The 11,478-nt window shown below is 43.8% G+C and overlaps 1 protein-coding gene across 1 annotated transcript; it reads left to right on the top strand.

The window, feature by feature from the left end:
- Positions 1 to 1,090: 1,090 nt before the first annotated feature.
- coq7 (coenzyme Q7 homolog, ubiquinone (yeast)) lies at positions 1,091 to 3,349 on the top strand. The gene is made up of 6 exons (XM_069705065.1): positions 1,091 to 1,259; positions 1,597 to 1,775; positions 2,331 to 2,445; positions 2,613 to 2,752; positions 2,897 to 2,965; positions 3,244 to 3,349. The coding sequence occupies exons 1-6, from the start codon at positions 1,232 to 1,234 to the stop codon at positions 3,319 to 3,321; spliced, it is 609 nt and encodes a 202-aa protein (XP_069561166.1). The 5' UTR covers positions 1,091 to 1,231; the 3' UTR covers positions 3,322 to 3,349.
- Positions 3,350 to 11,478: the final 8,129 nt, after the last annotated feature.

Raw genomic sequence — 11,478 nt, forward strand, 5'->3', positions numbered from 1 at the left:
CATGATTTGTTTGACACAGTAAAAACAGAGAGTGTCTGGCCAAAAGGTAATTTTCTATATTTACTTTATTCCTTTAAAAGCTCGCTTTCCTCCCACAGACCAAAGATTTCTGTGGGCTCGGGGAACTTTGTGAGCTCCAAATTGCCTGTTAAGTGAGGATTTGTTTGTGTTGTGATATAATCCTGTGACAGACAGTGAGTCTTCTAAGATGCTGAACCTGTGAACCCACACAGGAATAACTTTAGCACTGAGTCCTTCTGATTCATGAGAAAATTACTGAGAGCGTTAAGCTACGAAAAATAAACAAGGTTAAATTTGACCTGCTGGTTCCATAACTTTTATAGAGTATCTTAGTTAATTAGTGTCTTTGTGTGACCTTAAATAAAGCTATAAACTCATTATGTAAATATCAGCCAGTATCTTTATAAGATACCATTTTTTTATTTTAATCTTTTTTTTTTTTAAAATTTATTGCTGGACAAAAGACAAAAAAAAAACCATCATGAAGAGGACAAAAACATCAGGTAAAGAAAAATAAACCATCTTTTTTGAGATGGTGATATTAATTGTTGGTATTCTGGTGATGTGGTACCTCACTGGGACCTTTTCATGTATAAACACCAACCTTTGTCCTACCAGAACGTCTTCATGAGGACCTTTCCAGTCCTGGTCAGGCAGGACATCCTGTCTGAGGTCTGGGTTAAGTTGAGGAGGATCCCTGCAGTTCGAGGTCAAGTTAAGGTCAAGGATAGGCGTGAAACGGTTACGGTTTGGTTGTCCACAATGAACGGAAGTCGATGCACGTGTGGGACGACTTCATCTGCAGTGGGGTGGGAGGGTGGGGGGTGAAGATGAAGATGATGAAGCATCAGAAAACAATATATAATAAAATGTATAGTTAAGGTAAATATATAGTCCCAATAATTGATTGTATGTCTAAAGTAGTTTGACCTGTGTAAAAACAAAACAAAAAGACTTTCCAACAAGCTGACTTGTCTAAATATATATTTTTTTTAAAACGCACTACAATTTTGCAAAGGAGGGGAGGGGGCGGGGGGAGCGAGTAGTGACGTCATAACTGCGCGCGACGTCCACCTTCTGACGTCGTGCTTCAATGTCAGCTGGCACTCTTTTGTGTCACAACCGGACTTATTAAACGTTTAACGGACCGCCGTCCAGAGAGCCGCACGTGGAGCGTGTGTGTGACGCGTCCCGGTTCGTCGGTGCAGCGATGATTCGCCAGTGTTTAAAATTCAGAGGTGGGTTCGACAGCTCGGAGCTAACGTGCTAACATGCTAAAAACACTTCCGTAAGATGCTCCGCGCGCACCTGACGTAACGTCCACCTGTCTGCGCGCCCTTCAAACACACTTCTCTTTTTACACGCTGTATTTATTGTAAATAAACTTCTGTACTTTAAACTTCCCAGCGACGTTAATTCTGCACAAATGTTTTCCAAAAGTTCAATTTTTTTTTAATTTTGTTTTTAAGCAAAAACTTTCCAGCTGAACTCGTGCAGGTGTGTTTGTTTTGGTTTCCTGTTGTTGTTGTTGTTTTCCTGAACATCTCGAACACATCCGGTTCTTGTCGCCACCAGCTCCCCTGCAGCGGAGCTCGCGTGCTTACGGTGTGGTTCCGCCCCCGCGCGACAGCGACGAGAAGGCGATGATGCACCGAATGCTGCGCGTGGACCACGCGGGTGAATACGGTGCCAACCGCATCTACGCCGGCCAGATGGCGGTGTTGGGTCGAACCAGGACGGGACCGCTCATCCAGGTATACAACGGTCCTTCCAGGAAGTTCATCTGCTTTAATAGTTCTGAGAGGTTTTTATTTATTTATTTTAAATGTTAATATTTTTGAAGTTCCTTTAGTTTTAGTTCAATTTAATAAACTGAATTTTATTTATTTTTTTTTTAACAACATTTAAAGCTTCACTTGTGGTTTCAGTTTTCTGACGTTTTAAAGGCCGAAGAGTCAATAAAGAAAACAACCTACTAATTAATCATTAGGAACATTAATTAATAGTTGCCGCCCTGATTTCCGATCATTATGTGAACAATGTTCGCCATCGTTGATGGTTTTTAATGCTTTTTTTTTTTTTTTATCAAAGTGTACCTTAAATCTCCACAGTTACTGTTGAGGAGACAAATACCAAATCTACTCCCTTCTTTTTTGGTTTTGTACCTTTTTTTTTGTTTTATCTTCTTCATATGTTCATTATTAAACTAAAATGTAGGCCTATTCTATCTGGTGTCATAAATAGAAATAGAAAAACACGAGTGTGTTCAACGTGAGTGTGCAGCAGCTCAAAATGTAGTTTTTCTTCAGGAAATGTGGGATCAAGAGAAGAAGCACCTCGAGAAGTTCAACGAAATCCTCGCCGAGAACAGAGTTCGGCCGACGGCGCTGCTGCCGCTCTGGAACGTCGCCGGGTTCGTGTTAGGTCGGTACATCCCATAAACACGCAGCGTCCGTAAAAGTCACATGATGTTTCTGACAAAGTCTTACGTGTGTTCTTTGCTTGAATCTTTAGAGTTTTGACTTGAGGATCAAAAACAGCGGACGAGTTTTGCTTCGTGAAGTTAAATTTGTATTTGTTTCCGGCTGCAGGGGCGTCGTCCGCCCTGCTGGGGAAGGAGGGGGCGATGGCGTGCACGGTGGCGGTGGAGGAGAGCATCTCCGAGCACTACAACAGCCAGATAAGAGCTCTGATGGAGCGCGACCCGGACAGATACACCGAGCTGCTGCAGGCGAGCGACCCGCCGTTCATCAGATTCATTAACACTCACCACGAAGTGTCGCCCGACCGAGACGGATACAGAACGAAGGAGACCCACAAACAAACTTTTAATGAATTTCATGAATAATTTTAAGGTGTATTTTTTTTTTTATAGGTGATAAAAGAATTTAGAGATGACGAGATGGAACATCACGACACGGGGTTGGAGCACGATGCTGAAACGGTGAGTCAGCGTGCTTTATTATAGTCCAGCAAACTCTTAACGTCTGTTTAACTGACAACTCAGAAAAATGATTTTAAATATATATGAAGAACACAATACATTTCTTTGTTGCATGTTTTTTTTTCTTTCTTTTTTTTTTCCTTACTTTGACATGAAAATATAAAGAAAACTGAGAAATATCAATATTAATTTATATAAATATGTTTCTGTTAATGCCGATTTTTTTTAATTTAAAGTCATTAAAAATGTTGTTAAAGTGTGTTTTTCGTTTGTTTTAGGTACCTGGATATTGGCTAATAAAAAATGCAATACAGCTCGGATGCAAAGCTGCAATATATTTTTCTGAACGTGTCTGAAAACAATTAAATTGTTTTGATATTGTGACTCAGTTTTTTGTAAATCAGTTCATTTGAATTTGTGTTTAAATTCAGCTCCTTTGTAAATGTCAGATTGAACGTGTTGCACGCAGACGTTCACGCTCTAATCTGACATTATTTGGGTTGCTGTGTTCAGTATGTAACACGGACTCTGGTTAAGTACTTGGTGGAGGTGACCCTCGCTGAAATAAACAGCAGACCTCAGTGCTGTTTTGTGAATGTAAAAGATTTATTTCTATAATGTTTGTTGTCTGAAAATGGATGTTAAACATCTGCTTATTTAGTTTAAGGAAGAACATACTTTCCCAACATTTTTACATTTTCTCTAATCTGCTTCTGTATTTTTTTGTACCTGAATGCACCACGATGAACAACGTTTACTTTAAAGATCGTACGCTCGCCTTCGACCAAAAGTTACATACCTAAAATACATATGATAAGGACATATTGATCCCGGCATACTCACACCTTCATACCCTTCAACGAACTCTCCGGTTTCACACGCAATCGTTCATATATCAAGCTGAGCAATGACTTGTCATCCTGGCCTAACTGCCAGCCGCCCTCGCACAGCATTTCTGAGTACATGAGGTCACTGAGCAAGAAGGATTGACAAAGGGCTCGTCCAGGGGGGGCCCCCTTTTATCTATTAGGCCTTTCATCGGACTGAGCCGGTCGAACAAAATGTTCATTCCCTCTCCTGGTCAACATCACTCTGTCCTCGCCGTATGCTGAGTGCAGCGCTTTTACCCTCGATTTAGCCTTTTTCCAGGCCGTGGGGTGTGATGTGCAGTGATTTACAGCCTGTGGCGTCGGCCGAGATGAAATCCTTTGGTTTGTCTCTCGGCGGACAGTAACGACACACTAAATGGAAAGCTTTGGATTATTATACGTTATTCAGTTGGGTAAAAATTCAAGGAAAATAATGCATCGAGCTTTGGGAAGATGTCTGCGCCGCCACGTGTTGTCCAAACCTACAAATCCTTCACCCCCCAAAAAAATTAGCCCTTAATTGGAGTTTTGATGATGATACTGGGGGAGAGAGGTGTCTGGTACGTTGGTCTAAAATTCCCTGCAGGCGTTCACTTAAAACGAGATGCTGCAAATTGTAGTTTTCACTTCAATTTGGCCCAACGGCTGCTTTCGTTCTTAACGTCCCCTTCAGGATGAATTAAATTGCTTTGATGATCCTCTTTAAATGGGTCTCGTGTTACCTTTCATACCTGTTGTATTTCCCGATTCTTCCTTTTTGCATGTTGTCCTTTATTTCGTCTCTCGTGTGCATCGCTGGTTGTACTATAAGTGTCTCCTGAGATGAGCTGTTACCCAACTTTGCAGATCTATTTTGCTCAGCATGAGGTCAGAGGCGTTATTCTAGTGGGTTTGCATATCACACCTGACCTGAAGGGTTAATGTGCCGTATGGCCCCCCCATTCCTTAAAAATAGGTTCCTCTGTGCAGTCCGTCAGCCCGTGAAAAAGCTGAAGTGAAACAACCTCGTCGGTGCCGTGTTTGTTGTGATGATGGACATTATGAGCCTATTTTTAGCAGGTCCTGTAATAGTTCAAATTAGCTAATAGAAATTAGCCGCTTCGACTCTCTCCGGGCGACCCGAAGAGGTCGAGCCGACTCGCCAGTTCTTCGTCGTTCGAAGGATTCCTGTTTTACTGCCTGTATTTGTTGATCACATTGAGATTCCTGCTCTTGTCCCTGTGAGCAAAACTTTCTCACCGTTTCACCTGCAACAAATCAACAAGAATAGTGTTTGTTTATTTGATCATTTGTTTAGACGTGACGAGGATGGAAAGGCACGAGGTCACCCGCTGACCGTAAGCAACGTGAGACGCTGGGCAGCTTTGCAAATCAAAGGTAGATCATCATGCATTATTTAAGCCCCAGATTTATTTGCATTAACAGTTTTATAGCGACGTGCAACAGTTTAAATAAAGCAACAAACGTACAGCTCCATTCGTGGCTCCGTGTCGGGTGACGAAATTACCGGGAAATAAAAAGCGGAGTGACGACTCGGTCGCAGCGCTGGTGTTAATCACCTCCACCTTTACATCTAAATTAGCCGCCATGTCGCCTATAACCACAGAAGCAATACGTTTTTCTATCGTTCGTGGTGTCTGTAACTTTCAGCTCAATGCTGCATCTGTCTGCGACCATCCGGAGTTCATGGGCACTGTTTAGTTTCTTTTTCTCAGAATTACTTCCAAAGGAATCTGCTGAAGAAATTGGCAACAAGAATTTGAAGAGTGCAATAAAACTTTAGTAAACTTGGGACTGTCTTGCTGCCCGTGAATAATTGGGGTTGTAAATTTTGAGCAGCAAGAATTATACATATCCCTCTAAGTTATCAAATCTTTCGGATACAGATTGTATTGCTTCTTGGCTTCGACACGGGCCGTCCGTCAGTCTGCGGGCTCTTCTTGGGTTTACATTAACTAATAGATCAGTCTGGAGTACTGAGAGCTGCAGGGAATTTAAAGAATAAGTTCGCTTCTGCATGATTACGTATAATGAATATTATTTTTTAAATTTTGTAAATGTGCTAATATAAAAAGGGATGCGTCTTACAAAAGAGCCCCTTTAAAATGTTGGAATATACAGATTTGTTCTTTAAACGAGCGTCTCCTGTTCCGTGAGCTTATTTAGGTTTAGTTTTTGTCGTTTTCCAAAACCCATTTGAGACCCAGTGAAACATACGGATCCGATATTGCTTCTTAAATTGTGTTCAGACCAAACTTTTATGAGTTCGGCGACTCAAATTCAATATTTTTAACAAGCGCAGATGTGAATTTGTGTCCTTTCGTGTCGCCGTTGTGTGAATCTTTGCATTGACTTGGCATATCAAGGCTCCCCGGGAATAATCCTCTTCGCGAAATAATCTTAATTTGCTTTGTTGTTGAGAGTTGGATGAGAAGATCGACAGCGTTTTCTATGTGAACGCTAAATGTCGAAGCCGCATGTCATGAGTTTTCCGGACAATCAGAGAGTTAAGGAAGAAACACTCTGACACATTTCACACTTTGGTTTTGGTGCAGATTTAAAAAAGGATTTTGCGTAAAGCTGCACATTTTCCAAAATGTGACACTATTTAACGTGCTGGTCTACATCCACCCGCAGGGAGTCTCTCATTCAATCAACATGATAAAGTCCTTACAACAATACTTTACAACATTATACCAAGGAACCCAACAATTAAGAAATTTCTACATGAACAGCTGGAAGAAAAACCTCGTTAATACAGAGAATAATGATTTCTACTTGTTTATGCCCACATTGCCTTTCTCTATTTGTTCTGACAGGAATTTTAACAACTTCAAGTTGATCAAACTTGAGAAAAAGATTATTGCATCCTGGCATAATATCACCAAGAAAGAATCTCACCTGACCTCAGGGAACACGGCACCATAATGTTTTATCTCATGAGATCGGCTCCGTTAACTGACAGGGGTGATAAAGCTAACACAGATGCTAACTGTCATGTCGCCATAAATTTTATGTACAAATCATCTGCATACTTGTTAGAGTTTGCATCGCCTCGACCGTTTAACAAGGTGTTCTCAGAAGTGAGGGGCGGTTAGATCGAACTGACTCAGCTCGGCTCGTCGTACACTTCTGCTCATCCAGGTCATCTATTCACATGAGAAACAGCCACAGTCTATAAATAGTCAACAGTAAACATTTTTACTGTTCTTTGGTATGTTCATATAAATACCAGCGGCGTGATGTCACCGTGTGCTTTACATTACTGTTCGACGCAGAGTGGCCGAGTTGGATCTCTGATTCATCGATGTTTTCTCCCCCCTCGTCTTTTTGCTAATATTTTGTGCTGAAAGATATGCACAAATGTGCATTTATGCACCTGACTACCTAAACCTATGATAAATCTTCTGGACGGCCGAGGGGTGTGTGGCCTGAAAGAGTGACCACGTGTCCGCATGTCTTCGTGGTGTGAAGCGACAACACATGATGCAAAAGGGCTGACATCACTTCAGCTGGAATCTGTGACTGATGGCCTGTCACGCAGCGCTCGTCCACCGACCGCTTCACAAAGAGAAAAATAAAACAAGGTCAGTCTTCTAGGAAGGTTAATGTGTAAAACGTCTACATTTATAATTCCTTAATGAAAAGCTGTGCACATATTTATTAATATGTACACTGAAAGAATCCGAAAATGTGCAAAAGGAACTCTAATCGTTTTAGACAGTTGACAGTTGCAGGTGTTTTCACCTGTATTTCACTATGAAATATATAAAGCCACAAACAAAACAAAATTAAAGAACTTTTAAGGGAAATTTCACCTCAAATAATCACCACTCGGACAAATGAATGAATGAAGCTCCCCTCCGGCACCACCAGCTACTGAAGGTTGTTATTTACTACTTCATGGATTGGCGCCACATTTTTTGCAAATAATCCGTGTAGAGGGTCTTTGAAAATGTGCAGTGTAAAAGTTTATCAATAAAAACAAATACAGGTACATAAAAACAGTGAAAATATGCATTTGGAAAGCAATATAAGCTGAATATGTAGTTAAGAAGTGGAGTCAAGTGTTAAAAAGGGTACAAAGCAAACACGCACACATTGCACTGCAATTACTTTTTCCTTTCTCTGGAAGTGTGTGTGTGTGTATTTATGTGTGCGCGTGCGTGTCTGTGTTTATTTATTTTGGTGGGGGGGTAAACATGTAAAAAGCTATTATTATTTTTGATTATTTGATTTGATCTATCTATCTGTCTGTCTGTGTTTCTTGGCTGTGAAATGTATTTTTCTTTGAACAGATCTGAGCTGTATTTAATGAAACCACCGTATTTAACGGACAACTGGAAATCAAGGTGACACTTGTGTTTCACTCTTATCAGACGGGGCCTTCTCTGTTTCCACTCGGTGCTGTGTGATAGTGTGTCGATCAGGTGGTCGGACTTATGTGAGGGACCTACTGTTGCGTGCCGGAGCTGAGCACGGCGTGACCCCTCCACTGGTATCCATCAATGTACTGACAGGCCTGGTGGTTCATCCAGCATGAGTCCAAGGCCACGTTGCTGCTCCACTGTGTCATGAGCTCCAAAGACACTTCGGACTATTGACTGGGGGGGGGGGGGGGGGGGGGGGGGGGGGGGGGGGGGGGGGGGGGGGGGGGGGGGGGGGGGGGGGGGGGGGGGGGGGGGGGGGGGGGGGGGGGGGGGGGGGGGGGGGGGGGGGGGGGGGGGGGGGGGGGGGGGGGGGGGGGGGGGGGGGGGGGGGGGGGGGGGGGGGGGGGGGGGGGGGGGGGGGGGGGGGGGGGGGGGGGGGGGGGGGGGGGGGGGGGGGGGGGGGGGGGGGGGGGGGGGGGGGGGGGGGGGGGGGGGGGGGGGGGGGGGGGGGGGGGGGGGGGGGGGGGGGGGGGGGGGGGGGGGGGGGGTTTTTTTTTTTTTTTTTTTTTTTTTTTTTTTTTTTTTTGGGCACAGCACGCCCCTGCAAAGACATCTGGAGTGTGTTGAAGTGTATTAGAAATATAGTAAAGATAAATATCAGGTTGCACAAGCTGTTTATGCTCCGTTGATTCTCATTATTTGGGGAAAAGCAGCACATATGTTTGCGAAACTTTAACATGTATTTCAGTCGTTTTCTGCTCTCATTGTTCGTCCTCTTCTTTGACTGCAGGATTGCAGTTGTGGCGTTAATACTCAACACTGAACATGTATGTTGGATGAAGGAGCGCCCCCCCCCCCACACACACACACACTCCCTTCTTGAATCCAATACCTTCTATCCCTACCATCGACCCCTCCTCCATCTATCACCGATGCATTGGCAGTTTGCAGAAGGTTACCACGCAGGGCCTCTTAGCACCTGGTTTTAGGGATAGTTTTTCGCACCCCACCTGCTTGCCTCCTGCGGCGGCCCGGCACTTTACACCGATCCCGCTAAGACTCTATCTGTCGTCCTCACTGATTGACTAGACAGCCCTGGCGGTGTTACTCTGGCCTGGTCTCATATCTCTCGCCTGAGGCTTGTTTTCATGTGGCTTGTAGAGATGCCACTCTTATCTCCTATTAATCATAGCCCTCTTTCCTCAGCTATGCCTCCACTGCTGCTGACAACCCAGATTCAAAGTGATGCACTTGCAGATTGTCAAATTACACGCAACATGACAAGAGGAGCTGCCAGTGCTGATTGTGGTGTGGATCACAGCCTTATATAAAGCTCTGTTGTTTTATTCTTGCTGCAGTATAAAGGGTTGGATTTTTCTTAAAGTAAAAGGTTACTGATCGGACGACCCTCTCGTCGATCGTATGGTTGGATTTTAAACGTGGGTTTACAACCTTTCTGTGCTGTAGAACGGGCGTAAGAATCTGGCATATGACCGCCGTCTCTGGCTCGTTGTTCTTTGAAGCTATCAGCCGACAAATATTCTCGCTCGCGGCCGAGCCCACAGCTCTTGAGGCTGGTGATGACACACATGCTCAGCAGACAAAGTGCCCGGACCACCCGGGCTTTAGGTGTCCTGACCTTGGAGGCTGGCTGTGAAAAATAACGACACAAGGGGAGAAAGAATGCCTCCTATGCTGCATAAGGGGTCAAGCTGTTGCCCCCGTCAGGGTGAAGTTCAACATGTCTCATGAGCCCCTTTATGGGTTATGCAAAATGTTTGGTTTTCAAAGGTAAAGAGGAAAGCGTAAAAGACTCAAGGAGTGTGTCAGGTCTCGCTTTTAGTGTGTGTGTGTATGCGGCGGTTTGGTAATATCTGCTGCAGAGGCTGAGAGGGACGATGTTTGACGAGCTCTCAGAGCCGAATCACTGGAGGTGTGGAGCACAAATTCACTTTAATCCATTGATCTGAAGCCTGCTCTGAAAAACATATCATTCTGTCCAATCCCATATCAAAGAAAAACAAAATAGCAGCAATGCCATCTCTCTGTTCGTGACATTCTGGTGAAATGATGATAGATTTACAGCAACTTCTTTCGTTTTTCAGCTATTTGAGGTATCTGCTAAACAGATTGTTTCGTTGATTTCTGGGAAGACAGATGGTGGTGTGCCTGCTTCAAGACAACTGAAGGAATGAAGAATTGTTCAGCTCGGTAGATCAAATTCAGTATAGGCCTTAGGCTACATTTTTATTGCGCGTAGGTGCATACGATCTCAGACATATTTTTGAGTGGCTTTGTTTTCTTTCTGGCCGTAGTTGAAAGTAGATAAAATAGCATGGGGTGCTTGAAAATGAGACAAAAATACCGTTTTTGCTGCCAAAGCAATAAGACAAACCTCTTAGCATCTGTCTGCCTTGTTTGTAAGTCTTTAAATGGTTTGGTGATTATTGCAGACAACTTAGTGTATGATCTTGATTTTCTTTTGTCAGAACAGAGAGATAATCGTCTGTACCAGCAGATTAAAATAATGCACTTTGCAATCCATTTCAGAGGAGAACTTTAAACTAGTTATCATATTTATACGTGTCCCTTTTAAAATTGAAATCATTGCACAGCCCCTCCTCTGGGTTCAATTTCGAGTTTCATTGTGGTGTCTAGTCTCCTAAGACTGATGTTTAATTGGCTTTTTACATTTTTGTAATTTATTCTTCTCTTATGTGCTCAAGTCACTCTGAGACCTGCGGCCACCCTGCAGCCCGTTTCAGCCTTGGCAACCCCGTGTGGGTTCCTGGAGCCCTCCTGGAGCCCGTGGCCTTCCAAGCGATAATTATTTGCCGTGATTGACGCTTCGGGACGGTGTGCATTTCATTGATGAGAATTTTAGTGCTCCGGGGCTTGTGATCCTTCAGCGATCGGCGGTGCGTCACCCTGTAGTCATCCCAGGGGGGACAGTCACAGATACAGTTTCAAATGCTCTGTCGCTTTCATCACCAAAGGCAAATTAACCGAACCTGCCATCCAGGAGTCTGCAGGGGCCGACCTGGATAGGGACACATCGGTGGGTGGAGGCACCGCCACGCTCCTTCTGTCTTAACTTGAGTTTTACCTTCCCGAGCTGAACTAATTAGTTTAATATCTGACTTCAACTCCCCATTCAGACCACTTTTGTGTCTTCTTTGATGACCTTTGAAGCTGAATGGCAAGAAGGATCTGACAACCTAAAAGTGGAGGTAGCAGCATATCTTCATGATATAAAACTGCTTCAACAATATAT

Source organism: Brachyistius frenatus, unplaced genomic scaffold (assembly GCF_029030835.1).
Source record: "Brachyistius frenatus isolate BFR_SWC_R1_liver_20210118 unplaced genomic scaffold, ASM2903083v1 Contig_53, whole genome shotgun sequence".
NCBI lineage: Eukaryota > Metazoa > Chordata > Actinopteri > Embiotocidae > Brachyistius > Brachyistius frenatus.